At 47.8% G+C, this 27,572-nt stretch overlaps 6 protein-coding genes; 4 read left to right on the forward strand and 2 right to left on the reverse strand.

The window, feature by feature from the left end:
* Nucleotides 1-522: 522 nt before the first annotated feature.
* On the forward strand, nucleotides 523-1,641 carry GSTUM_00006425001 (uncharacterized protein; the record flags this gene model as incomplete). Its single annotated transcript, XM_002838590.1, has 3 exons — nucleotides 523-744; nucleotides 797-845; nucleotides 932-1,641. The coding sequence occupies 3 exons, from the start codon at nucleotides 523-525 to the stop codon at nucleotides 1,639-1,641; spliced, it is 981 nt and encodes a 326-aa protein (XP_002838636.1).
* A 99-nt stretch (nucleotides 1,642-1,740) lies between these two features.
* On the reverse strand, nucleotides 1,741-4,408 carry GSTUM_00006426001 (uncharacterized protein; the record flags this gene model as incomplete). XM_002838591.2 has 6 exons in its annotated part: nucleotides 4,016-4,408; nucleotides 3,669-3,912; nucleotides 3,016-3,605; nucleotides 2,908-2,968; nucleotides 2,315-2,856; nucleotides 1,741-2,247 (listed from the first exon to the last, which is right to left on the reverse strand). Exons 1-6 carry the CDS (start codon nucleotides 4,199-4,201, stop codon nucleotides 1,741-1,743), a joined length of 2,130 nt encoding a protein of 709 aa, XP_002838637.1. The 5' UTR covers nucleotides 4,202-4,408.
* Nucleotides 4,409-4,525: 117 nt separating this feature from the next.
* Nucleotides 4,526-6,161, forward strand: GSTUM_00006427001 (uncharacterized protein). XM_002838592.2 has 7 exons: nucleotides 4,526-4,654; nucleotides 4,705-4,794; nucleotides 4,849-4,905; nucleotides 5,000-5,095; nucleotides 5,211-5,398; nucleotides 5,431-5,575; nucleotides 5,635-6,161. Exons 2-7 carry the CDS (start codon nucleotides 4,779-4,781, stop codon nucleotides 5,823-5,825), a joined length of 693 nt encoding a protein of 230 aa, XP_002838638.1. The 5' UTR covers nucleotides 4,526-4,654; nucleotides 4,705-4,778; the 3' UTR covers nucleotides 5,826-6,161.
* Nucleotides 6,162-6,703: 542 nt separating this feature from the next.
* Nucleotides 6,704-8,041, forward strand: GSTUM_00006428001 (uncharacterized protein; the record flags this gene model as incomplete). The annotated part of the gene is made up of 5 exons (XM_002838593.1): nucleotides 6,704-6,779; nucleotides 6,844-6,968; nucleotides 7,026-7,113; nucleotides 7,173-7,682; nucleotides 7,830-8,041. The coding sequence occupies 5 exons, from the start codon at nucleotides 6,704-6,706 to the stop codon at nucleotides 8,039-8,041; spliced, it is 1,011 nt and encodes a 336-aa protein (XP_002838639.1).
* Nucleotides 8,042-8,918: 877 nt separating this feature from the next.
* On the reverse strand, nucleotides 8,919-12,900 carry GSTUM_00006429001 (uncharacterized protein). XM_002838594.2 has 10 exons: nucleotides 12,063-12,900; nucleotides 11,753-11,980; nucleotides 11,576-11,684; nucleotides 11,025-11,502; nucleotides 10,624-10,964; nucleotides 10,432-10,573; nucleotides 10,351-10,375; nucleotides 10,224-10,309; nucleotides 9,821-10,164; nucleotides 8,919-9,765 (listed from the first exon to the last, which is right to left on the reverse strand). The coding sequence occupies exons 1-10, from the start codon at nucleotides 12,234-12,236 to the stop codon at nucleotides 9,062-9,064; spliced, it is 2,631 nt and encodes an 876-aa protein (XP_002838640.1). The 5' UTR covers nucleotides 12,237-12,900; the 3' UTR covers nucleotides 8,919-9,061.
* A 442-nt stretch (nucleotides 12,901-13,342) lies between these two features.
* GSTUM_00006430001 (uncharacterized protein) lies at nucleotides 13,343-14,436 on the forward strand (the record flags this gene model as incomplete). XM_002838595.2 has 3 exons in its annotated part: nucleotides 13,343-13,992; nucleotides 14,143-14,264; nucleotides 14,315-14,436. Exons 1-3 carry the CDS (start codon nucleotides 13,361-13,363, stop codon nucleotides 14,434-14,436), a joined length of 876 nt encoding a protein of 291 aa, XP_002838641.1. The 5' UTR covers nucleotides 13,343-13,360.
* Nucleotides 14,437-27,572: the final 13,136 nt, after the last annotated feature.

Below are 27,572 nucleotides of genomic sequence, written 5' to 3' on the forward strand. Positions count from 1 at the left end.
TATTTGTAAGTCTCTTCTGTATAATATTAAAATGATGATTTCAGACTTACTGTTACTTTGCTTGGCATTTGTGTACTTGGCACAATTATTTTGTCTTGGAATATTCATTATATGACCATGTTTTTTGAAAAAGATTGTCTTATATAATAAATTTCTTTTGATTGTTTTATTTTATCTTATTTATCTTATCTTATTTATTTTATTTTATGTTCTTTTGTTTTTTGCTCATTTATGCTGAAAAAAAAGGGAACACCATAATAATATTATTATTATCATAACTTACCTCCTTCCCGTTTACCTATCACACCGGTATCTATCCTACCTGCTTCACAGACCTTCTACACAAAAACACACTACCCTACCGCACCGTAAAAGTCAAAAGGGAGGGTAAAAAAAAAAGGTACTACGCTTGCTGTGCTGTGCAACTATCATATCATACCAACTTATCACAAGCACCCCCCCGTCCTTGGAGACTACTACTTGTACCTCCCAATAGCGGCCAAAATACCTTACCGTTGGAAGATGCCACTCAGCACTTTCCTCCCCCTCCTCCACGAAATCCACGACACGTACGAAGGTTCGCTTACCCCCACCCCTATAAGAGCGGTGAACAAAAAAGTGAACAAACTAACCACCAAAACCCCCCCCCGCCCGGCGGCCCATCCCCACCCCCATCCTTGCAGAATCCATAACCCTCTTCGCCACCAAACCTCCATCCAAAGACCTCGGCTTCCTAGATCCCAAGTCCCTCTCCGTTAACATCACCATCGGTGCACGGGACCTGACAATCCAGCAGTCACCCAGCGTGCTCTCATCTCCCCGTGGTGGTGAGACAACCGGTGCCGGTACCGTACCACCTACCCGAACAACCCCCCCCCCCATACACACAACACATTAACTTATTGCAATCTACTTGCTGACTGGCAACAAGTCCTTTGGAAAGTAACCCCCATCTTTGCAGACTACCTTTCGAACCCCGGGAACGCATTCTTTAGTCATGGAGTTTTGAGCTCGAGGTCTACGGTCTTGGAACTTGGCTGCGGGGTTGCAGGTGTGCTTGGGTTGACGCTTGGGAGTAGTGGCAGGGTTCGGGCCTATTTTCTCAGCGACCAGGAGTATGTGCTGAAGCTGTTAAGGAGGAATTTGGAGGAGAATACCCCGCCTGCTGTTGCTCAGCGCAAGGGAGGTGCGAGGGTGAAGGGGAGCGCGATGGTTAGGACTCTCGCGATAGATTGGGAAAAGGATCGGATTACTCGGGAGCACCCGGTGCTTAAGGAAGGGGTGCCATTTGGTGCGGTGATTGCTTGCGATTGTATATATAATGAGTCATTGGTGGAGGGGTTTGTTGAGGCCCTGGAGGAGGCTTGTCGGGAACTTTCGGCCGCCTCATCCTTCTCCACGAGGGCAGCTGGGGGAAGAGACAGTGGCAGCACACTTTCCGAAGGAGCGGGAGGAGAGGGAGAAGCGAAGCCAACTTTGGCAGTGATTGCGCAGGAGCTCCGATCCCCAGAAGTATTCGAGACTTGGCTCGAGAGATTTCGTAAATCCTTCCACACATATCGCATTCCCGACTCGCTGCTCACGCCCGAAATAAACTCCTCCTCTGGGTACTGTATACACGTCGGAATCCTCCGAGACTAAGGAAAGACCTTTTTGTACATAAAAAATAATCAAGGAAAGTTGTCAAACTACCACCACTGCTACACCAATACTGATACTAAGTTACTACGATGGCAACGATTACATCCTCCTCCACCTCTCACTTTTTAGATTCAACGGTGATGATATGTAGTCGTTGCCATCTTCACTTTCGTCCTCCGAGTATCCGGCCGAGGGTGTGCCTTCTACCCCAGACATCAAAGAGAGGCCCGGTGGTCGCTCTGGCGTCCCGGCAGATGGAGTGAAGGTCGGCGACAGTGCAACCTTAGGCCGTGATTTGAATACTGAATTGTAATCCTCCAACATCAGCAGATCCTCTTTTGGTGTTGTGGCCGAGGGGCTCTGCATTGGCGTGGACAGGTTGCGATTATCTGGCGGGCTAAGGGACGGGGGCCTGTTGGGGAAACGGTTGCTCCCTGGCGACTGGGCAATATCTAGCATTTCGCTCTCATCTACGTCAAATGATTCATCTAATGAAGAGGTTGGCGAGCCCATCCGAGGTAGTTCGTAAGAATTGTGATGTTGGTCACGCTTAACTGGTGACGGCTTTTCTGGAGAATAGGTAGCTCCCGCCACTGTTGATACAATCTATAATTCATTGGGTTAGTGTTGGAATCGATTCCTAGCGCCGGCCGATAATGCGGAGTAAACAAACCTGCTCAGCCAGAAGTTCATCGTCCCCAGACCCAAGGGAAAATCGGCCAATCGATTTTTTAGGCATGCTTGGCTCCGGCGATACAGACATAGCATTGCGTTGGCGGGGCGCACGTGGGGTTAGTGATATTACTGAGGCTTCTAAACTGCTGAGGTGCTCATCTTCATCCGAGGCATCAGTAGAGTTTGTTTGGTGCGGCTCGTATTCATGAATCCGTTGGGAAACTTTCATTGGTGGTTTTCGGCGTGGGTTGTATTCTTGTAGAGGCGGCGAGGTGTCCTTGTATTCGTACCCTGGGTGGGCGGAGCAGATCGACAAATCTTCGGACCTATAATTTTCCGGTTCCGACAGCTGTTCTTCTCTCTTTACCTGGTCGGATAGCTCTGTTTGCTCTTCCCCTTGGGCTTCGTCCATACCAAGACCCTCTTCCGGTTCGCTAGCTGTCCTAAAACGGTATTCCAGTGCTTTCTCAGTTTCACGACGCACTCTAGGAGCGCTAGCCGCAGCAAGGTCATCGCGTAATGATGCCAACAGTTCGGTGTCTGAGAAGTGATTTAGCGCATCAGTGGAACAACAACGAAGGGCAAACTTACACTCGTTTCTCTCACCTGTGAGGCAATCTCTTGTAATCTCCAACTGACCACTATGTAGGAGCTACGATTCCATTAGCGATGGAAGCTTTGTTATTGGGTGTATCTTACTTGGTGTCGACTGAATGCAACCTTCAATTGTTTCTTAGTCTCTGTACCCTCAGCCGAAACAGCTTTTGGGGTCGGTTGTGGGTTAGCATGAGGGATAGTCTCTATGTGGTCCTGCCGTAGCTGCCGAAGCTCCCCCAACTTCCTTTTTTGATCTTGAATCTGTTGTTCCAGCGCCCTTAAGCTGATCTCTCCACTCCTCGCACTCACAGGTCCGCTCTTGAAGTGCTCATGCTTCGTCAGTGCCTTCTCAAACGGCAGCTCGAAAAACTGTTCCCGAGTGAACTCAGGGTCCCCCTGGAGTAATATATCAAGCCACCGTTGATCCCCGAGCCAATTGTTTCTCCACTTTCTGAGTACATCCTCCTCGTACCCCCGGGGAAGTGACTTCTGTGTGTCTTCTGCGCTTGATCGTATAAGGGACTGAGAGAGCGCCGAAATCTCTGTTTCCTTGGTATCTAGGAACGCAGAAAAGGATGCCCATTGAGCTTTGGAAAGGCGACGGGCGTGAAGTAGTTGGCTCAATGACGCTTGATGAGCAAGTGTTAAGACTTTCAGGTCCCGTGGTGCAGGGGAGGAGGTCTGGTTATATGCTATAACGCGCCATCATATGTTAGAAATTTGAGATTTTTGGGGACATCAATCCCGACACGCACCATATGTCCCCTGAGCGACATCTTTGAAAAATCCGTTTTCGATGCGATCCTTCAACACCGTTGTAGACAATGCCAACAACAACTCTTCATAGCGTTCTCCGGAGCAATCGTCCATTAAAGTCTTCCTGACTAGGATATTCCCTAACTGGCCAGCCCTTTTGAGGTCAGTGAGCCATTTAAACACTACATTCCGAAATTCCCTCGATTGCGCGGGTTCGTAAATCGGCCAGCAACCCTCAAGTCTCTAATTTAGCCTCCTGAATTAGTCTCTCATTACCAAACCTTCTTAAAGCTACTTTCCGTCATCCGGTTTGCCGTGGGGGGAGGAATGCTGATAAGCAACGTACAATTGCACATTCCTCAGGGTCAAAGGAAGAAAAGAGGTGGTAAACAATGTGCTCAAAAGCTTTCCCTTTGTTCTTCAACGAAGTAAAAACGTCGGGGGTGACAGGGAATGAGTCTTCAGCTTCTCCATCATAGTCCAGCAGCCGTAGGTTCGTGAGCAGTAGGGAGACGGTGGGTGAGGACTTCATGGGTTGTTAGGAGAACACCCGGGTCTTTTTTCTTGTATGTTTATGTGACGGGAGTGCACGTTTGCTGAGGTCAGGCGGGGGTGCGTGGGGGGGGGTGAGGGATAATGGTTGCGGCTGCTGCTGCTTTGATAACGGCCACGGGAATCGCTGTAAGGTGTGAAGACGAAGGGGTATCTGAGTCGTGCCTGGTGTTTGAGTTTGTTGGTTTGTTGGCTGAAGCGATACACAAACTCCGGAGTTCCCTAGAGGAAACACTAAGGTGGTTGCTGCCGAGCCATTTTCCTCCCAAGGGCGGAACCCCGGCCCTTGACCAAAGCCTCCAAGATGCCCGCCGTTGAGCCTCCTCCAAAGAATCGTGAACTGTCAACCGGAAGCCAGTTCCCTTCTCGCAGTCCTTCTGCTCGAGTGTCCTACAACTGTCACTTTATTCTTCGGAAAAAAGAAAAACACCTTGTAACATATACCCCCCCTTAAATTTGCTTACTCCCTTTTGATTTCCCCAGAATCCCCTTCAAATTCTCCACTCGTGGCTTCATTCTTTACTCGCCGTATCGGCACCCTCATCAGACAAGCAACAATGTCTAAAACCCCGCGTGAGTACCCCACGTATCTTTATTTCATTGCTAAATGCTAACATTCTCTTTTAGCTCAAGTCGTTGGCTCGAATACCAATAACTTCATTCAAAACTGGTCACTAGATGCAGGTAATGCCCTTCAAGCTCTTTCTCTCTTGGGGATGGCATTAGCTGATGCTGCCACTCATTGCGGTCCTGAAATCAATCCCTGCCACCACCGTAGCTTCACCCGGCTCACCTTTAGCATTTCTTCATATCATCGAAAGATTGAAGACTACACCTAGAGAAGGGTGGCGTAAGCATGGAATTCTTCAAGGAGGTACTTGGAAGAGACTCTGTTCTCACACTGCCCCTGCCTCGATAATAGTCCTTGCGGTTACCCCACTATTTCTGATGGATGATCTAAATTTCTGACGTATCTTTTGGTGGTGTAGAGTCGATAAGTGATCATATGTACCGAATGAGTGTTATCACCATGCTTTGTCCTCCAGAGCACAAAGTTGACAAAGACCGCTGCGTGAAGTTGGCTATCGTTCACGATATGGCTGAGGCTTTGGTCGGAGATATTACGCCACCAGATAAGATCGAGAAAGGCAGGAGGCACCTTCCTGGCATCACTAGGGTATTTAAAAACTGATGCTATATCCAGCCGAGAAACACCGACGAGAGCTCGAATCCATGCAGTACATAGTTAATAAACTCCTGAAGCCAATCTCGGAGGTGATAGCAAAAGATATCATGGATTTGTGGATGGAATATGAGACCGGAAAGACACCGGAAGCCGTTTTTGTCAAGGATGGTAAACTTCTTCGCCACAGTTTATCGAGGCGGCCGCTGATATCACTTCGCGACTACTAGTGGACCGATTTGAGCTTATCTGCCAGACTATTGAATATGAAAAGAAGTACGAAGCTCAGAAAGATCTCAAAGAATTTTTGCATGTCAGGGAAAGCATCAAAAATGATTTTGTTAAGAAATGGGCTGAAGACGCCATGAAGGAGAGAGAGGTTTTCTGGAAGAATGCCGGCATCGAAAGTATTGTCCCGTGAGGACTTGGGGAGATGAGGTACTATGTGGGTTAAAACTTCTCGTATCTTTTCACAAAGAGGAGTCTTTACTCACTTTTTACTCTTTCTACTTTCTGGGCTTTGGGGAACGGTGATGCCTATTTTTGTTTTTCCCTTGTCTTCTGTTCCATTTGGGTTTGTATTCCTTCACAAGTGTAGCATTGAGAGGGTTCTCCCATGTTCTCCTTTGATGTTTCTTTGCGAATACCTCATTTCGTTAGACATGTTTCTTTTCAACGAGCTTCAAACTCTCCATTTTCTTCGGATTGTTTAATCAGGTTCCTAGAATTTGTTATTTTAAACTACTGTTCTGGTCATATATGTTTGCCGCCTTAAACGTGTAACGAGCCTGTGACTATGTAACAGCAGTGTTTCTTATCGGCAGGTCACCAATGAAAAGATGGGTTAGCCATGATATTCTGTGTTTTAAAATAACTATCAGTAAGCATAGGGTAATCTATGGGCCAGATCATTGAGAATCACTCGAGAAGGTCTCTTTTAGTCTTCAGCCTCACTCACACCTAGCTTGTATTCCGAGAGAGACAGTAGAGTTGACTATATATGCAGGTACCGAAAACTTTGGCAGCCATAAATTTCGTTCAAAAGGGTGTTCGAAGAAGCTCTCCCAGGATATTCTCGTGACATGGCAAGTCTAGACCAAATTAGGAAATCTAGGGGTGGACCAAGGTTCCTTATCGATAAGAAACCGTCTAGCCAATCATCCGGAATCGGTTGACAAGCAATTATCCTCGCCCCCCGACCACTGTGCAATTTCTCGACAAAGTCGACAAACTCGCATCCATCAAGCCCCCAATTGTGAGATTTTACCAGGCAGCTTCATTCGTTGGTTCTATACCTCAATGCCAAATTCTGCTGCGCAATCATATACTACCTTCTCAACTGGCCATGACGATTTGGTTCATGATGTAGCATACGGTTTGTTTAGAGTTGTTTTTTCACCTTGGTTTTCCCGGAAAAATCGGTGCTAATATCAAGGTAGATTACTATGGAAGACGAATGGCTACAGTTTCTTCGGATCAGAAATTGAAGGTTTTTGATCTAAGCGATGACGGGGAATGGGTTCTCAGCGAATCCATCCGAGCTCACGAGGCTAGCATTACGAGGGTGGGTCACCCTCTAACCTCGGAAACGACTGTAGTAGTGCTTATAGCAGTGTAACAGGTCATCTGGGGACCTCCCGAGCACGGTCAAATAATTGCAACATGTTCTTACGACCGGATGGTGAGAATATGGGAGGAGCAGGAAATGGGTGAATTTTACTCACCGCACCCCCGTCTTTCACGGTACTGACTTGGGCAGAGCCCAAAGGATCCACACTCCGCTGGAAACGCCAATTCCAAATGACATCCGAGAAGCGCACAGCGATCTACGACATATCCTTTCCGCCGGCCACGGCGAGCACCGCGTCCGGCACCTCGACGGGTCTGAAAATAGCATTCATATCAACCGACGGGATAATCCACATCTACGAATGTCGAGAACCCCAAGACTTAACGCACTGGATACCAATGGAGGCCATAGACACACTCCCTACACCACCGATGAAAGAGATCGAAGTTTCCTTCTGCATTGACTTCTGCCCCTCTCGCTGGAGCGGCGAGCAGCTTGTCGTCGGCGCAATGGACAAAGTCCAAGTATACCGGGTGGGCCACGACACCGTCAGACTCCGACCAGTTGAAGAACTGAAGGGACATAGAGGCCTGGTTAGGGATGTAAGCTGGGCCGCAGGAATGGGCAGGAGCTATCACCTCATAGCAACAGGCTGCAAAGACGGCCACGTCCGTATTTTCAAACTTACCGCCTCACCTGGCCACCTCAGTCCTTCGAGAAGCAAGCACTCCACCAATTCACCCAACTCTCGTCGCCAACAGCGCATGGGTGCCCTCGGTGCTGGCCTAACGGGCGTGGACGAAACCCCCCCACCAAAGGGCGACGACGAGACCAACAATACCGACAGCGATGTAGGCGAGGGTTGGTCGGTAGAGCTGATCGCAGACTTTGACGACCACCACAGCGACGTTTGGAGAGTCTCTTGGAATGCTACGGGAACGGTCCTTTCCAGCGCTGGTGACGACGGCACCATTCGCCTCTGGAAAGCGGCGTTCTCGGGGGAGTTTCAATGTCTTTCTGTTATTGCATCGCAGAGATCTGGGTATGCGCTTGCTGAAGTCTTTTGAGTTCCTTCTTGTTTTTCCCCTTGCTTCAGATTCTTTTCTCCTTTTTCTAGCTTTTGCTTTTGTGGTTTTCAGTTATCCGCTTATTTATATGAGCGAGGCTGGAGGTATAGTTTGACTAACGGGTTTATTTGTCTTTTTTTATGCTTATTAGGCGTAGGTATCATGATGCGACTGATGAAGATTGAGAGAGGAGGGAAGAGGAGGAGTGTTTATTCCGAATGTGGTTTACAATTTTTTTAATTTTTTAATAGGAAATCCTATTTTGGGGGCCTTTGTTATGGTATATTTTTGTTTTGTTTGCGAGATTTCTCTGCCTAGCGTACCTAGGGAGGTTTGGATATGTTACTCATGATTTTTTACAGCAGGTGTCCTCTTGTTACTGGTGGTGGGCCTTCTGGACATGGCTGGTCACTCGAGATGTAGGGCAGTGTCGAGTTAGATATCGCAATCCAACCCGCAGCCCCCCCTACCCTGCAAGCCGGATATGTACACCGCTTCCACCAACACCTTTCCTCTCTCTCCATAAGTACTGGCAACTGTATGCTCGAGTACTATGCAATACCTTATAGAGGTGTCACCGCGAAGCTATGGTGGTATGATATGCCTCTGCATACTCTGTGTGGCAGGATTTATAGTGCTATACTCCAGTGATAGGGCACTTGCTCGCCTGCTATTGGTTGCATCTGCGACTGGGTGACGTTTCATGAAGGTAGTGCTATCATAAGTTTTGTCCGGTGAATATGGAGACCTGCAGTAAAGTATAGCATATCTTTTATGAAATGTCAAAGCGTTGTTTGCTACAATTCCAAAAGCTTTCTGGGCATCGTGTCACATTATACTACTTGAATCGTGATACCATAATTCCCACACGGAGGAATTGATTCAACAATTTTCATTTTGAGTCGTACAAGAAATCTTGAGGTCAGCCACCAGAGGAAAGAGTGAAACGGAAAATAGAAAGAGAGGTATAACATAATCAATCATGCAGCCCAGCCAGTCACTCAGTGTGACATAATCTTGTTACAACTTCGCTCCACCCTCTACAAGTTGGGCCGCAGCCGCAGCAATAGCCAGCTTCCCAGTCTCAACAACACCAGTCTGGAAAATTACCTTATTGCCCACCTTCCACATCTCCGTCCTGAGCGTCTGCCCTGGAAGAACAACGCCCGCAAAGCGGACCTTGATGTTCTTGAAGGCGCCGAAAGTCTGGTAAATGTGCTTTCCGGCAATGCCCATGAAGCAGAGTCCATGAAGGATGGGGGTCTTGAAGCCGCCAACTTTGGAGAATTCGGGGTCAACATGGAGGGGGTTTCGATCTCCGCTAAGTCGGTAGAGGACGGCTTGGTCTTCGGTGGTCTTCTCCTCGGTTACTGCGTCGGGCTTCCGTGCTGGGGGCTTGTTGGGAGCGGTGGCAGCCCCACGGTCTGCGACCTTGGCTGGGCCGCCGAAGTTTCCGGAACCACGAACGAAGATGGTGGACTCGTTGACGAATACAAGGTCGCCGGTGGAGTCTCGAGTCTCAGTTCTAGTTATGACAACAGCTGCTGCTCCCTTGTCAACAACCTCAAGGAGGGTTGGGTAGGAAGTCAAAGAGCAGGAAGTTGGGATTGGGTATTTCTTAATTTCAAGGAATTGCTCGCCATGGAGGAGCATCATGGGATTGAAATTGGGAAGAATCTCGTCATAGGAGAACGGAGTCCCAGCACCAAAGCCTGGGATGACCCCTGATTAACCAGTTAGCATGGCTAAGATCTTGAGGGAAATTGTGGAGAGGCATACCGAATGTTGGTAGAGCTTCAAAGTTCTCATCGCCTTCAAATACCCATTTCAAATCCGTCTTCTTTGCTCCGATTCCAAGGTTGTAAAGGATAACCTCTTTATCGTCGCACTCGAAGAGAGCTCCTTCAACTTTGGCCTTCTTGGCTTTCTCGATGTTGTTGAGAACCTCTTGGTTGACAATGCGCTTCTTTGGTCCGGCCTTGCGGTTTTGCATATTTTGCATGACCTTCTTGATGCCATCTTGGGTGCTCTCAGGGTGATCGGAACGACTATCGTCAAAGTTGATGATAACCTCCCAGGATGCGCGAACTGCCTCGGGCGTAAGAGGAGTGTCTACGGGGAACCTTTAGGGATAGGGGTCAGCGGGAGTTTCGAAGGACACACAAGGTTGTCAAATACACACCCATATCCACCGGAACGTTGCCAGCGGGTCTTTCCAAACCAACCGGAACCTGTCTCATAAAGTCCGCCAGTGGCTGGCTCGGGGACCTTGTCAGAAGACAACAGCACGACCAACGGTGCTATGTAACTAGGCTTGAATGCTTGAACCATATCCTGCGCAAATTATTAGAATGCGTCGAGAGTTCTTTCGGGCTTTTCTGCGAATGCACATGCCTTGGGGAAAACGGTAGCAGTCATAGCAGTACCGGCATTTGGTGCGATTGTGTTGACCAAAATGTTGTGCTTCGCACCTTCTCTTGCCAATGCCCTGGAGAAACCAAGAATGGCGAGTTTGGCAGCGGAATAATTTGCCTGGCCGAAATTACCGTAGATTCCGCTGGTAGAGGTAGTGTTGACGATACGTCCGTACCTCTGTTTAAGGAATATTGGCCATGCAGCTTTGGTGACTTTGTAGGTTCCGTTAAGATGGACAGCCATCACTTGATCCCACTGCTCGTCGGTCATGGAGGCGAATGATTTGTCGCGAAGGATACCGGCATTGTTGATGACAACATGGACAGTGCCAAAAGCCTTAACGGCAGTTTCGATGACAGATCCCCCATCCTCAACCGAGTGCTTTGAGCCCACAGCCTTTCCACCGGCCTTTCGGATCTCGTTGACGGTAGGATCGGGATTCATCACATCGTTAACAACAACAGATGCTCCCAACTGAGCGAACAGCAGAGCGTATGCCCGGCCAAGACTGATTTGGAGGTTAGAGGATGGACTTAGATCAAAAAGACGCTTGCATGGCATGGCTTACCCAGCACCAGCACCTGTGACGACGACTACCTTATCCTTGAAGCTAACTTCTTCGCCCTGCTCATTGGTTCCGAGCTCACGAGCCAGTTCCAATAACTCCATGAAATTAGCTGGGCCGTTAGGGTGCTCACAGGTCGAGAAATCATTGATGTCATCCCATTTCTTCAAGAGCGCGCTGGGAGTCAAAGAGCTATCGGTCTTCAACAAAGCACCCTTTGATCTCTCCCACCGCAACTTGGCAATGTGGCCACCGCCGACTTCAAAGATACCCCCGTTCTCTTCTTCATTCGACTCATGAACTAGGACAGCGACCAAGGGAACAACCCATTCGGGCTTCAATGTCTCAAGTACTTCTGGGGGCATAACTGTCTCCGTCATTCTTGAGGCGGCAATCGGGGCAATAACATTGCACAAAATGTTATATTTTGCACCCTCCCGCGCAAGGGTTTCCGAGAAACCAACCATGGCAAGTTTGGCAGCTATGGGAGTGGAGTGGAGTTAGTGTATCGGCCCTGGGGATTTGGCGAAAAGTATTAGAGCAGCTACTCTTACCAGCATAATTTGTTTGACCAAAGCTTCCGAACAGGCCGGCAGCCGAAGCGGTATTAATTATTCTCCCGTACTTTTGTTTTCTGAAAATGGGCCAGGCTGCTCTCGCGCACTGGACGGGAAATAATAAGCACGGCGACTAGCAAAGCGCACCACGTGCGGCGAATGGGATTGAAATACCTTGTATGATCCCTTCACATGCACCTTCATGATGAGATTCCAATCATCATCCTTCATGTTTCGGAAAGCGATATCTCTGAGAATTCCGGCATTATTGATTAGGATATGGATAGTTCCGAATGTCTTAACGGCAGTGTCAATAATCTTCTCTCCGAATTCTACAGAATCGTAGTTGGCAACGGCCTTCCCACCAGCCTTCCTTATCTCATCGACAACAACATCTGCCGCCTAGGAGTGGGGAAGGAAGCCGCGCAGTTAGCATCTCGGTGCCCAAGTAAAAAGGTAGAGCCCCGAGTAGTGGTTTTAATACCTTTGTCGAGTTACCCTCCCCCTTGAATGATCCACCCAAGTCATTTACAACGACATTTGCGCCCCGAGAGCCAAAGAAGAGGGCGTACGCCCTCCCAAGCCCTCCTCCGGCACCAGTTACGACGATGACCATTCCGTCAAAGCGTAGGCCCTTTGCTGATGCGTTGCCGCTCATGTTGTGTGTGTCGCTGTGTAATGTTTGGAAGGATTGAGAAAGTGTAAGATGATGGTAAATTTGGGGGGGAGGGGGCACGGGCACGGATAAAAGCAAGACAGCAGAACAAGAGAAGCAAACAAGTATGCAAAAAGGAGGAGGAGGAGGAGGAGGAAGATCTCTGAGGATGATGACCTAGGTTGGTAAAGAAGGGTTTGGGTTTACATGTGAAAGGAGGGAGTTGGTAGGATTAGGGTTCGGCTTAAGCTCGGATGTTGGGAAGAGTCTGGGGAAGGGCAGATCGCGGCGTCTAGGCTACAGCCCACAGGATATTATAACCTTCACAGTTCCTGACAGCTGGGGGAAAGCCGAGGCTGTTGTCCCCCCGTCTGCCACAAGCAACGCCCTCCAAACCTCCAAACCTGTCAGGGGCAGGCAAGTTGCAGGTAGGGGAAGAGTGGAGGTCCAGGGAAGAGAGAGAGAGCACTTGGGTACTGTACACGGGTAAAGGTACAGTAGGTTTGTAAGTTTAGAGGCCAGGGGATAGACTACTTACTTGTAGAGGTTTGAACCTTGCCCGTCATTTTCCTTATGTAAAATTGACTTCAACTGTAGGATAAAATTTTATGGTCTCGGTAACAGAGTGGAAAAGCCTCAGATGGAGGAGCCAAAAATAATATTACTCTAGACAACAGAGATGAGCTGCAAGAAGAGTGGCACCGTTACTGAAGCGATGTACTAGTACTGTGCGGTGCTGTACTGTACGAGTACAGTACGGGTAGGGTAGTCTAACTCATGTCGCCTGATTGAAGTTGCTCCCTCTTCGGCAGGGAGGCACCAAAAGAAGGCGACTTCAATCTAGGGACATGAGCATCGCACGAATTCAGCCTCCCTTGCTCTGGTTAACTTACCATCCAAGCTGGATGGGGTCGCGGGCAGCGGGTGGCCCCTCATTGGAAGGGTCCTTCTATGATCACCATAATTATGGCGCATGGCGTCACGCTGAAAAAAGAAAGGAAACGAGCCCCTCGCTTCTCCCCTAAAGCAAGTGTTTATTAAAAGCTCCAAAACACCTATTATCATTTAATACTCGAGTACTAGTACAATTCTCAAACAGAGTCTCATCAATTTTTCCCCCTCTATCTATGTCTTCCACCATTGTCATCAAGGATAAAACCCCCATATTGACCACTTTCCTCCTCCCGCTCCTCAATGCTCATACTTCTGCCAATCCAGCCGCCTCTTCCCCGCCCTTCTTCCTCGGTATTTCGGGCCCACAGGGGTCCGGAAAATCTACCCTCGTGTCTGCTCTTGCCATTACTCTTCGGACTTACCCACATTCGTTGAACGTAGTTGTATTCTCCGTCGACGACTTGTATCTTACACATGCTGACCAAGTTGCGCTGCGCGAGCTGTATCCGGACAATAAGCTGGTTCGGCATCGGGGTGAGCCCGGGACTCATGACATAGAAATGGCCAAAAAAGTTTTCCAATCCCTTCATCATCAACAGGAAACCAAGATTCCCTCCTATGATAAGTCTGCGTACGAGGGTCAAGGTGATAGGGCCGATGAGGCTTCCTGGGAAATGGTCAGTGGCCCTTACGACTTGGTGATATTTGAAGGTTGGTGTGTAGGCTTTAGGCCTCTCCCAGATGATGTTGTGGAGGAAGCATGGAATGGGGGTAGGACTTCAGGAAAAGGCACGCTGGGAAAACATTCACTTGAACACCTTTTGTTTGTCAACACCAAGTTGAAGGATTATGGCACGATAACTGAGTAAAGCTCTTCAATTCATGGAGTTGTGATAGACCCCTTATAGGGAGTATACTGATGGGGGGTTAGCTCGCTAAATGCTCTGATTCATATGTGAGTTCTTTCTTTCTATTGTGGGCTTGAGGCCCTCGTGGGGTGTTAATTCAAGGTAAGCAAAAGTGACGCCGAAGATATATCTTGCGTTTACGACTGGCGCATCGAACAAGAACATGACATGATTTCCTCTCGCGGCCGCGGAATGACAGACGATCAGATAATTGAGTTTGTGAACGGCTGTATGGTTCCCCCTCCTAGCCCATCCTACTGTGTTAACACTTGGTACTAGACATGCCTGCATACGAGCTTTACATTGATAACTTGCGACAAGGCTCTTTTGAGGAAAAAGGCAAGCAGTTGAGAGTGGTAATTGGGAAAGACAGAAATGTCGTTAAAGTCGTGAATATTTAGATTTACGGGCCCGCTTCTTTAGTTCTTATCCACACAACTTTTGACTTTTGACTATCATAGCAAAGTTCCTTCATTTTTTATTTTTATAGTGAATTAAATGTTTGGTGATGTGAAATAGTTTCCTTCATCGACTACTTGGAGTGACCAATTCTAAAATCTAACCTAACCGCCAAGAATTTGTACGATATGGGCTCTCATGCAAAAAAGTACTTGCTCCCAAAATCACCGATTCCACATCATGGTATCATAGTATTAAAAAATAAAAAAATAAGAGGCATAGATAACAAGATACGCTGCCAATGTCCGAGAAGCAGAAACGCTTGATCCCGTATGGTACGAGGACGGACCAAGAACGAGGTCTACAAGTACTTGGACAGCAACCCACTGCGCCGGCATCGACGACGTGCGAATACAGTGACTATCTGGCTAATCTTCCTCTCCCCTGTCCTAGCAGTAGGTTCTACACAATCCTTATTTCACTTCTCTTTTGGGTACCTAAATACTCATTTTCTCCTCTTTCCTCTCTGCCTCTGAATAGCTGTCATGAACGTGGCTTAGCAAGGAAAAGATTTTCACATGACTTATGATTATAAGTTATAGGTACATTAATGTTTTCACGCATATGACCATTTTGGTTATATGATTTGTGTATGTTATGATTTGTTATGTTTCGTACTTGACTCAATTATGAGTCATGGGACAAGTGCCTGGTAATTGTAGCTTGCAAGTGTGCCATACAGGTATGCCTTATGCATATGAGTTATTGTTCACATATGACCTCATTATGGGGTCATGGGTTTCACAGATGTGACCACTTTGGATCATATGACTTGTTTTTTGCGTTTTATTGATTATGAGTTTTCACACATGAAACCGCTATGAGGTCTTGGGTTTTGAGCATGTGACCACATCGGTCATATGACTAGCTTGTTGCGATTTGGTTTCGTGCATTTGACCAGTTGGGGTCAGAATACTGAGGTGAGAAGAGCACTATTGTCAAAAATGTGGCTGGGAGTGGAAAAGCTTTTCACGTAACTTATGATTATAAGTCATAGGTATGTTATTGTTTCGTGCGTATGACTCATTTAGGTCATATGATGTAACGATCCCTCCTTGGATGGTTAGTTCTTGGCAACAGGGAATGATACTTCTCTTTTCTTTCTTCTCCTTTCTTCGTCTTACGATAGCACTAGGCCTCTGCCTACGTTATTGATAATACAAGACCTCAGTCTTCTATCGGGAATGCCTATTATAAGCTTTCTCTAACTCTTCTTCATGAAGAGCTTTCCTTGGCATAACGATAACGTTGCAATAAAGATAAAGATCATAAAGGTGTTTTATATTCATTAAAGTAATAAGTAGGAAAAGTACTTAGAAGTCAATCTAATTTTATTTAAACTCGTACCGCCAATACTGGCATACGATGAGCCCCCACCAGCACAGGAATACCGCTAACCGGTATACCACTAATCTTAAGCTAACTAAGTCTACAGCCCCGCACCTGCCATCCTCGAGTCATACCCGCATGAGAACTAATTACAAGACCATCAAACAACCTAGTGCCCTCTCCGGTCCAAGTCCGTAGCCCCTCTGGTATGAAGCCAACCAGTACCAAGCGTAGCCGAAGCCGAGCAAGAGAGCGACCCAACCAAATTCCTTGTCCAACAAATATAAAATCACTACTACTCGGCCTGAATACCATCCCGCAAAACCTCCTCCACAGTAGAAAACCAACAAAACACACACAAACTAATACTACAGGCGACACAATGGCAGAGAGGAGGTGACCAACATGTCCACCTCTCGCATCTGCATGCCCAGCCATCGACCCTATGAACCCACTTTGCCAAGTACCTCCGAAGAGCGTAGTGGTGAGGAGAACCTGTACCTGCTGCCCGTCCCCCAAAACAAACATATAAACAAAAGAAATACATACAGGCGGTGACAGACCTAAACAGCCAGTGGGGCCTATCTCCCACCCGTGGTGCCTTGCCCCCGCCAGCCATGCCCATTGCCAAACCAAGAAACCAAACAAACTCCACAAAGCTCAGCACGCAAGACCCAAACAAGTCCAACCAGGTGGTCGCAACCCACTATCTGCACAGGTGGCCATCAACCATCCAGGTCATGGAGGAGCTTTGCAGCACTCATCAGCTTCGCCCAACAGCCCCATCAGGCCGGAAACACTTAATTAGACATCGCCTAACCTGATGCATGCCCGACCGGTGCTCGCAGGTGCCTCTCCCCCCCCAATCAGCCACCACCAAGTCCCACACACCAGGTGCCACAGACCCCATCCAGCCCCCTCAGCCCCTCAGACAGATCAACCATCCGACAGCCACAGGACAGCTATACCGAACCCCATCGGGCAGCCACTGGTCTTGGCCGTACCAGCAGAGCCACAATCCTCGACTCCATATAGCCGAGGGGAGCCCACCAGCCAAAGCCGGGAGCCACAAAGAAGGCAGTACCAATACCTGAAGGTACCAGCACCAGCAACACCATCCAGCCCAGTCAAACCGAGGTTCAACCAAGCCGGGAAAAAGGTAAGCAGGGCTAGCCAAAGCCGGCCCCACAGGCCCGACAACAGGCACGGACCGAACGATGGGCAAGAGGCATCCCCAACCGATGCGAGAAGAAGGGGGAGGGCGAGCGAACAGAAGCAGACAAACAGAAGGTAGGCCCTACTTGTAATGGGTGAAGCCGCCAACCACAGACCATAACCGAACCACCCAAACACACAGACAACGCGAGTGCCTGGCAGCCAATCATTTCACACCACGCCAGGTAGCAACAATAACCACACCAAGGGGTAAGAGTTTTCAGGGTCAAAGCTATCCCCACGAATGCGAGGAGGAGACGCCTGACTGAATAACCATAAATGCCGCAAGGACAAAAACTCCAAGGGAACGGCGATAAATAACATTGTAGGATTCCGACTGTAGAAACGAAAATGTAACGAAGAGGGGCTAGGCAGGTACCGCCCTGCCACCTGAGGGGTGATGTGGCCGGTACGATGAGTTGATACTTGGGAAGGTCATCAGTCTAACCCAAGGACATTTTGTATCGCGAGAACTAAGGACTCCGTTAAAACCCAACAAAAGACATGAGCGGGCTCAAAGATTGACACGGGTGATCCCTCCAAACACAATGTTCAATCCCCCCAATCGAACGTGAAACCTGCGAGTAGACGATAGACAGGAAGCCATAGACATTTTGCCGATAGGGGCTCATATGCGACCATGATGAAGTACTTGAAGTGCTAGTATTGTGAGATAACCAACCCAACGAAACGAGATGCAAACAAGTTATCTGCCAGGCAACACCTAACAAACCTCAACACCAAAGACCTCAGGAACTACTGAGCGAACTCAGATATCTCCCCCAGAATCCAAGGCATTAAGGCCCATCATGAGGGCGAAATAGATGCTCGGGGCGAAGCGACGGCAAGGACGAGGAAAAGTACTTAGAACAAAGCATGAAGAACCTATCCTCTTCAGCTGCATCGGCCTCCTTATATAGTATTCTTCCCACCTGTAGTCATGTGATCCAAAGTGGTCACATGTGCAAAACCAAATCATAACAAACTAATCATGTGACCAATGTGGTCACATGCTCAAAACCTATAACTTCATAGTGAGGTTATGTACAAAAACTCATAAATCAATCATAACGTAATAAACAAATCATATGACTCGACTGAGTCATATGCATGAAACCCATGACCTCATAATGAGGTCATGTGCAAAACATAAATAATATGCGCAAGGCTTACCTGCAATGCATACTCACAAGGCATACTCGCCAAGCGCATGTCCCATGACTCATATTTGAGCCATGTGCGAAAGCATCACAAATACCATACATAACAAATCATATGACTCATATGAGTCATATTTGTAAAAAAATAACATACCTGTGACTCATCACTATGTGTCATGTGAAAACCTTTTTCATGCTAAGCCACATTTGTGACATATGACTTATTATGGTATGATTTGTTATGTTTCACACATGGCTCAAATATGAGTTATGGGATGTGTGCCTGGCGAGTGTGCTTTGTAAGAATGCCTTGTAGGTATGCCTTACACATATGATTTATGTTTCGCACATGACCTCGCTATAAGGTCATGGGTTTTACACCTATGACCATTATGGTAAAATGACTAGTTTGTTACCATTTGGTTTCGCGAATGTGACTTGGAGCAGGAAGAGTACTACATAAGGAGGCTGGTACGACTGAGGAGGATAGGCTCTTCACGCTTTATTCTAAGTACTTTCCCTACTCTTGCCTTCGCTCCATCTTGGTAGCATTCCTATCGCGCCGACTGTAGTCTTTGATGCCTTGGATTCTTGGGGAAATATCTTAGTTTGCTCAGTAGTTCCTGGAGTTCTTGGTGTTGAGTCTGTAGTGAGGGTGATTGCATGGCAGATTACTGGTTTGCTTCTTATTTTATTGGCTGATAGTTATCTCATGATGCTGTCACTTTGAGCACTTCATTATGGTCAGTTATGAGTACCTTTCAGTAACATGTCTTCCGCTGCCTGTCGATTGTCTACTTGCAAGTTTTGCATTTGATTGCAGGTATTGAACATTGTACTTGGGGGATCACCTGTGTTGTTCTTTGGGCCAGCTCACATTTGTAGGGTTTTAATGCAGTCCTTAGATCTCATAATGCAAAACACCCTTGTGATAGACTGATGACCTTCCCAAAGTTCAATACATCGTACTGGCTGCATCAATCCCCAGGTGGCAGGGTTGTATCTGCTCAGCTTCTCTTTGCTACTATATGTGTCTATGTATTACAGATGTGGCTTGGTATGGAAAAGGTTTTTACATGATGAATAATTATAAGTCAAAGGTATGCTATTGTTTTGCGCATATGACACATTTAGGTCATATAATTTTATAGTTTGATAGGTTTCACATATGACTCAAATATGAGTCATGAGATGTGCACCTGGCAAGTATGCCTTGCGAGTATGCCTTACAGGTATGCTTTGCTTTTATGATTTATATTTAGCATATGACCTCATCATAAGGTCATGGGTTTTGCCTATATGACCCATTTGGTCATATAACTAGTTTATTATGATTTGGTTTTTGCACATGTGACCACTTTGGGTCACATGACTATGGGCTGGAAGAGCACTATATAAGGAGGCCAGTATGGCCGAGAAGGATAGGTTCTTCACGCTTTGTTCTAAGTACTTTTCCTACTTCTTGCACTCTGTGTCGGAAGTGAGCATACCAATACTTTACTGTATTTCGCTCGCGATAAATATTTCATCTACTGTTACTTGTTTGTGTTTTTCATTTCGGGTGGTCAGTTAGAAGTTAGTTGTTCTCGCTTAGAAGGTACTTCAGTGTGAGATATCCATAGCATGGTCCCGGTAATCACTGAGTGTAGTTTGGGTGAGGATGGCGTCTTTAACAGCCTCCTCTTCCACCGACTCTTCTCCCCTTCGAGAATGTCGTCCCCTGTTTGGTACAACTCCAACCCCTCCTACTCACTTGAGATGACCCATGCGATCTTGTCTCTTACGCCTACTACTTAGACTGACCGTTGCCTTATCCCCACAACTACATAGTCATATGTTGCACCTAAAGAGAACTTTAGTTTCCTATAGTTTCACTACTGTCATAGGTGTCAGAATGCGGTGAATCCGCAGTTTGATGAGTTGGTTCTGAAAACGGTCGCTGACACGACCGTTGCCACAATGAAAGAAGTGGATGTTTGGTGAAGGGTTTCCTAATTGGGAGAGGCTGTTCAGCCACGTATGTCTTGAATAAGGACACTACTACAGGACTCTTCATTCAGTTCAACTCTGATCACGGCTCGGAATATTCCCCAGCCCCCGTACCCTCCCCCCCCAAAGACTCTCATGCCATTGTTCCTGAATTCTCTGTGCTGCTGGCCGAAGGCAACTCGCCTATAGCTACAGTTGAGGTAAGTTCATAGTCTACTACCCCTCCCCTCGCTAGGGCTATCCAAAGCAGGATACCCAGTTTCCTTCAACTGGCCCCTATACGCAACAGTGGCTCATCTACTCCCTCCTTTTTGGCCGGAATGTCGTCTGGAGAAAGGCTTTATTACGAAAACCCAAAGTTCAAATTAGACAACCGTGAGGATAAATACTACAACCCCCCTACCACTGGGACGCGACACCGTACGCGGTCGGCGTCCTTCACCAAATGATCTGCTGCTCCTGTTCTGAGGGCACAATTTTTAAGGGCCATCAATATTGATAAAGGCCAGAAAAAACAGATCGTTCCCACTCTCCCAGGCCTGCCACTTGACATACATTATGGGCACTTGACCATTCCCCTACCTATGAGTCTCCCATCGACCATGGAGGCAACACCACCCTTCCCATCTCCACTGGTAACCGAAGACGTCCTGTCTACCTCGGAGGTGTTGGCTCGTGCCACTCCCATGGATTTGGAGGAAGGATGCAATTCCGAAGCGACTGGACTGGGTGACAGCATCCAGGCCCCTTCTCTGGCAATGGCATTGTCGCTGCTGGTATTTTGTAAAGAATGGGCCTTGCCTGAAGAATAGCTGTTGAGCTCCCGAGAAGCCTCACATAATACCCCAACACTGTTGGAAGTTCAACTTCTGGATACCTAACATGAGGAAGCTGATGCCACTGTGGCTCAAGCAGACTCAATCATGGACGGAGTATGCGAGATGCTGGATGCAGGTAGGACTACCTCTCAGGGGCCCCGCTCATATAGTATAATTGGATCCATGTTGGAAGGGTTGGAGGACATCCACTGGGGTAACACTCAGCCTCTCCTCTCCTTGGAATCCGGGTCGATTGAAGACGACACGGTTCATGATGTCTGGACTTGAATGAACAATAGTGCCATATTTGGTAATGAAGGACTAGAGGGCGGAGTGAATTACTGGAGCCGGGTACCCCTGCTGGAATGGGCGGTGAAAGTGCAGACAGACATTGTTGCCAAGCATGGGGAAGAGATAGAAACCATACAAGGTAAGTTGTTCCCCTGCTGACGATCCCCTTCAGTAGTGTCCGGCAATACCATGATTGATTTGTTGGGAACAACACCACCCCCTGCCCCAGTTAAGGGAAAAGAAGCTACTATGGCGGCTCCTACAGCTAAAGCCTCCCACCGCTCAGAAAGAACAGGCACCCTCTACTCACCTCACATCAGCAACCTCCTCCCACCAGTCTAGCAGTGGGAGCTCCTCTAGTGAAGGGGGGATAACTCTACGTATGGCTCATGGGAGTGAAGGCAAATCGGTACACTGGGAAAAAGAAGATGGGGAGGAAGAAAAAAAGAGAAGAAAAAGGAGACGTGGTAGATACCTGAGTGGTGCTGCTAGAAGGAGAAGAAAGGCTGCCAGAGGATCTAGTAGTGAGAAGAAGACGGCAACCCTGCCCAAGACTCAGGGAAGGAATGCTAATAAGCAGGAACTATCTCCTATGGCTGCGGTGCCTACTACTCTGCCGGCTCGGTCGGGACCTACAGCCATGGCCAGTATCAAGGTAGCTGTAGCTCTGGTGTGACAGGAGTACCGACGAGTTCCGAGGGGGCCTCCCGACCTACTCAACTTGGTACCGGCACTGCCACAGTCATTACTAACCCCGGATGCCCGTGGGAGGCATATTATTATGCGATTCACCACCCGCAAACAGCTAGCCCTACAAGAAGGTGTGGGCATCGAGGCAATTCAGAACCGGATTAATACGACCTTCTCTAACTAAGGAATAATTTGGGGCAATGCCTCGTCTATCCACACTGGGCACATCTGGCCTGTAATTGGTTGTATCTTTTTGACCGTGGCCAGACATTCTGTTACGGAACTAGGCAACCGGCTCGACAAGGCAAGGCTTGACCTAATTAGAGAATTGTCACTCCCAGAGTTTGAGTTTCAGAGGAACTTAGAGAAGGTGAAGATCTTCGTTTCTGGTATCTCAGTTGCTGACACAGGACAGAGATCAATATAGAGGGTTGAGGGATGGACTGGAAGGGCGGCCTTTGATGGCCTCTGCACTGACTTGGAGCAATCCAACACTGGTATAGTTACGTTGTCCCGACCGGATATAATGGGATCCATCCATACCATGAGACAGGCCAATGCTACGACATGCGGTATCCGCTTCGTGGTTGAAAAGAACGAGGCCATCAAGGAAAGACTAGCTGAGGGAAAGATTTGGTTGAGAGGAAAAGCCCGTAACGTCCGCGTATTTGAAGAATATAGACCCCTAAAGGTTTGTGGTAAGTGCCTGGAGACTGGCCACTTCGAGGCCACATATGGTCCCCCACCCCGCGGTCACTTTTGTTTCAGAGTTCATTTCTCCTGGGAACATATATACAGTAAGCTTGGATATCCCAGAGGCATCGGACAGGCCTGTAGACACACTAGGAGACAATGTTGGCTCTGTGACCGGATGGACCACATCGCAGACTACGAGCAGTGCTTAGGGGTCACCTTGTTGCCCCAAGCTACATCGTCCCTGATTCCAGAACAAGGGACATCTCCACTGACGGAACGTGCCAAGAAACAGGAAAGACAGGGAAGTCAGACAAGGACCCAGAGATGACGCTGCACTTGTGGAAGGTCCCCAATACAATGGCTGGTTAAGATGAGCAGCGGTGAGGAAGATGAAGGCCCTTGTCAGAAGTCAGATAAGGCCGGTGGTAAGGAACTGGAATGTCCCTCCCCCTCCCCGTCCCCAGCGCATGGGATTTTAAAAACCATGGACACCACTAAATCCAGCTGGGAAGATACTTTTTGGACTGCCCAGGACTAGGATAGTGGTGTCACTTATGCTTCTCGCCCTTGTGGTCTGAGTGGATCTGTTGAGGCCTCCTTTTAATACTTATTATAACCATGGCATTAAATATGGAGAGGAGTAGTCGAGATCGGGCCCTGGCGTTTGATTTATTTTCTTTTCTTCATTTGTCTTTTATTATTGAACCACCGATTGACCTGGAGGGACTGCAGGTACCTCTAGATGTTGATGGGTGAGATTTGTCTTCTTTTATTAAGAGGTCAGGTGTTGAGGAACTTGTTCGATCCCACATCTGTGGGATGTTTGAGATGGTGAGGCATGGAGAGAGTAGTGCCAGTGTTGGCTATTAGAAAAAGAGGGTGAAGAAAGTGCTCACTGGAGTCTACTTCCAACCCAGATAGACCAGGGACCAATTTGTTGGTTGGTTGGATGAACTCGGGGAACCAGACATTGTATTTTCGTGACTTTAATGCCAGATACCAAGATTGGTACCCCAAGGCGGACCATATCAATACAGGTCGATGATGGCTGAAACAGTGGTTCATCGCCCCGACTCACGACATGTACATGGTACTCCAAACAATACCAACTCTCCGAGATGTTTCCAGAATTGTCTTTGCCTACACTGGGCACCGCATGTCAGGCATAGATACCTGGACGCTGCTGGCTGTGAGCATAGTGCTCAAGCCCTTAAATTGGCAGTTGACATCCCTGATAACATCATGCATCGAAAGCCAGCCTGGAAGAAGGTAGTATGGGAAAAGGTTGGGAAATAGTTGGATGCACTACAAGAGGTGGAAGATGGGAGGTTATGGGAAGGAGTGAGATGAGTGGTGGACATACTCCCACAGGCCTCCGCTGGCAGAAGTCAATGCGAGTGGTGGATACCGGAGTTGGATAGGATGAGGTTGGATGTGGTCCGGCTATGTCGATACTCTAAACACAGGGCAGAGTGAATGGAGGACTACAAATTGGCCTGATATGTTTACCGGGCATGCCTGCTGAGGGCTAGATTCCAGCACATCAGGAAAAAGATAACTGAGAGCCAAGACCCAGATATTTTTAGATTGGCATGGTAGCTGGAAGCTAAGCGAACCCTTCCCTTCATGGCCCGCCCAGATGGGTCCTATGCTACTACACATTCAGCCATTAGTGATATGATTGCACAACAGTTGTCTCCGGTTAACCCCACCACTTGGGAGGATTTCGAAATCGACATGGATAGTGCTCAAGAGATGGAAATTGCCCTTGCTAGGTCCCCTACAAATACAGGCCCTGGCGAGGATGATATTGGCTATCTATTCCTACGGTATTGGAAGCGACGAGATACGGCAACATTGAGATGCCTGGTTAACTACGGGTTACAGCACGATATCCCACATTGGTACAAGGCTGAGGTAGTGCTCATACACAATCTGGACAAACCTAGGTATGATATTGTGAAATGGTGGAGAATGATATATCTCTTGCTGACACCCGCAAAAGTTGCAGAATGCGTGGTCCTATTGAGACTAGCTGCCTGCCTTAATCTGAAAGAAACACAGTTCAGGTCTCATCGGAAACGTGGGGTTCATGATGCCATGGCAGTAATCTTGGAATTCTTGTGGCATAATGAGGGTTACAAATGACTAATCTTGTCAATGGAGGTCAAAGGAGGGTTTGATAACATTGATGTTGATCTCCTGCCAGATCTTCTGGTGGTCAGGGGGTGCCCCGTATACCTTTGTCAATGGATCTGGCAATGGGCTTTCTGTTAGTCGGTCTGGTTTCGCTTCAATGGGTGTCTCCTGACCTTACGATATTAGTAAAGGTGTATCTCAGGGCTCGCCCCTGTTCCCATTCCTTTTCAGTAGGTACATAGCAGATATATTCAGGCCACACATGTGATACTCCCCTGGTGTACGTCAGCTAGTAGTCTTGTATGTTGACGACGGGGTTATTAAGATAACCGAGGAGTTAAGTAAGACAGCTTGATACTATGCAGGAGAAATATTTAGAGACTGTGACAGCATAGCCAGAGCCAGGGGAATGGGGTTCAGTTCTCTCAAGACTCAGTAGATTGGGTTTGGAGATAGGGCATGAAAAGAAAGAGGAAGGAAATTGTTAGGAGAAATGTTATTGCCTTTGGAGGACTTGCGGGTTCTTCGGTATATGTTTAATGTATTTCTTAACTTTTCTTCTCAAGTAAAGTATTGGTTGAAAAGGGGGTTAGGTATTAGGAGAAGGATTTCGGCATTGCGGAGGAGGTTCGGAAGTGTTGATGGGTTAGGAGCATGAGACTTACCGCTTGGTACAGCCTACCTTCTGGCCGTCTACTATAGACTTGAGTTTGTAACCAACCACACGTCGTATGTAAAGCAAATTTAGGTACATGTTAATGACTGCCTCCGATCAGTGTTTTGATTGCCTATAAGACTGGCAAATAACATACTGTTAGCCAAGTTCGGGATGCCACCTGTTGCTATTCAAGGAAGGTACCTACAATAAATGTGTTACAGCCGGTTCATCAATTACCGATATTGTGACCAGCATTCCTGGTTTGGGGAGATATGGCTACAATGGAAAGAGGAAGGTATGGTGGCATATCGACAGACTTCGGATAAGGAGCTCACCTACTGCCTGACAGTTTCGATTGGGAAAGGCAAGGTAGTGCTGGCTGCATGCTAGCGAGTGCTGTACATGGACCTCTGTACATCTTCGGATGTGGTTGTATACAAGGATGTGTCCAAGTGCGCTGAGAGGGCTGGTATAGCCTAGGCAGTATTTGAGAGAGGGGCCTTGACCCATGTTGACAGGTGCTCAGTTCCACCATCTTGGAGTATTGTGGAATGCAAGCTGTTTGCTGTTGTATGTGCCCTGCGGCATGCACAGGGTATAGCTAAGAGACACCGGGTCCATGTGTTCTTGGACTGCGTGCTAGCTTTCATCATAGTTGACAATATATTTTCAGATGGTAACTCGGCTGAGTTGTGGGAGGTAATGGTGCCCCTGTTGAATGCATTCTCACATGTCAGTTTCGGTTCGGTTCCCGGTCACGTGGGCATTAATGGCAATGAGATGGTTAACCTGAAGGCTAAGGCCTGTATTGGATTCCCCTTCCGCCCCCTGCTTTGGGAAGGGGTTAGCTTTGGGATTGGTCATATGGCCTTAGTTCGGGAGCTTCACAAGGTGGAATGGAGGACCTGGCACACTAGGGAAGGGCATGAGTATTATGTCCAGAAACCAAAGGCAACCTGTCACCTCCTAGACCTAACCCTAATGGACTCCTACGTTTGGTTAAGAATGTGATGTGGGACAGGCATAGTTGGCCATGACAGCTGTGATGGGAAGGGAGACTGACGCCACTGGATTGAATGCCCCCACTATATTAGAGGGAGTCCTGCTGATAAAGACTTGTATAAGGATACGGCAGTTTCGAGATGGAAGTGCTGGTGGATGGAGCATTGCTGGTTGGGCCTGGGAATCCCTCGCCATGTTGGGCTTGTAAATGAGGAGTTGGTTGTTGCAGGTAACCCCTTTGATGACATGTTAATGGTAAAAAGGGACGGAGGGACAGTGTTGATAGGGGATCCTGCAACATGACCCTGGTGCGAGAAGAGACACGACGGTAGTGACTATGTATTGCCAAGAGAGGTAACACTGCTGAAGAAGTGGTTCTTTTTACCTGACCAGCGGGGGTGCGAGTGTCCCTTTTGTGGTACCACCAGTTCTGCCGCAGCCACTAAGAAACGCGCCACCTTTGTGTAACACTTCAAGAAATGCTCACTGTGTTTACGAATATATCATGATCGATTTTGGCATTCGCAGTACCTGTAGTGGGACGAGCTGAACCTGGTAACATGAATATCGGTGGTCTTGAGATGGGCTAAGGTAAACAGATTGTTGAAGGAACCTGGCTGCCCATTTTGTGGTTTGGTGTTGGGGGAAGAATATTTGGATCTTAGGTTGCATTATAAGAGGACGGAGAGATGTTGGGATAGACTGTATATTTCGTTTGTTGAGTATGTGGGACAGATTGTGTTGGGTGCGGATAGGGGTGAGGGTATGAGACAGTGGCTGGGTAGTGGGGTGGGAAGACGCATTAATCTGGGGCAGTGCTAGTCTCTGCAAGTGCGTGTGAGTCCACATATATATTTATTTTTGGATTTATATTTGGGAGGAGTGGCTGCGAGGTAGAATGGTCTGTGGTAGTGTATTTGGGATAGTTTATTTTCTGGGGGTGTGGGGGAGACTAGTCATATACCAGTATTGGCAGTACTAGTATAAATAAAATTAGCTTGAATTCTAAGTACTTTTCTTCACCCTTGCCGTCGCTTCACCCTGAGTGTTTCTTTCATACCCATGATGGGTCTTGATGCCTTAGATTCTGG

This window comes from Tuber melanosporum, assembly GCF_000151645.1.
Source record: "Tuber melanosporum whole genome shotgun sequence assembly, scaffold_26, strain Mel28".
In the NCBI taxonomy this organism is placed as follows: domain Eukaryota; kingdom Fungi; phylum Ascomycota; class Pezizomycetes; order Pezizales; family Tuberaceae; genus Tuber; species Tuber melanosporum.

What these genes read in the sequence shown, in the direction of transcription:
- GSTUM_00006427001 (XM_002838592.2), top strand. An exon ending in AAACTGGTCACTAGATGCAG is followed by an intron (nt 4,906 to 4,999) that starts GTAATGCCCTTC and finishes CCACCACCGTAG; the next exon opens with CTTCACCCGGCTCACCTTTA. An exon ending in GCATGGAATTCTTCAAGGAG is followed by an intron (nt 5,096 to 5,210) that starts GTACTTGGAAGA and finishes TTGGTGGTGTAG; the next exon opens with AGTCGATAAGTGATCATATG.
- GSTUM_00006429001 (XM_002838594.2), bottom strand. Translation starts at nt 12,236, where the DNA reads ATGAGCGGCAACGCATCAGCAAAGGGCCTACGCTTTGACGGAATGGTC. An exon ending in GGGAGGGTAACTCGACAAAG is followed by an intron (nt 11,981 to 12,062) that starts GTATTAAAACCA and finishes CCCCACTCCTAG; the next exon opens with GCGGCAGATGTTGTTGTCGA. An exon ending in ATGTGAAGGGATCATACAAG is followed by an intron (nt 11,685 to 11,752) that starts GTATTTCAATCC and finishes TTTCCCGTCCAG; the next exon opens with TGCGCGAGAGCAGCCTGGCC.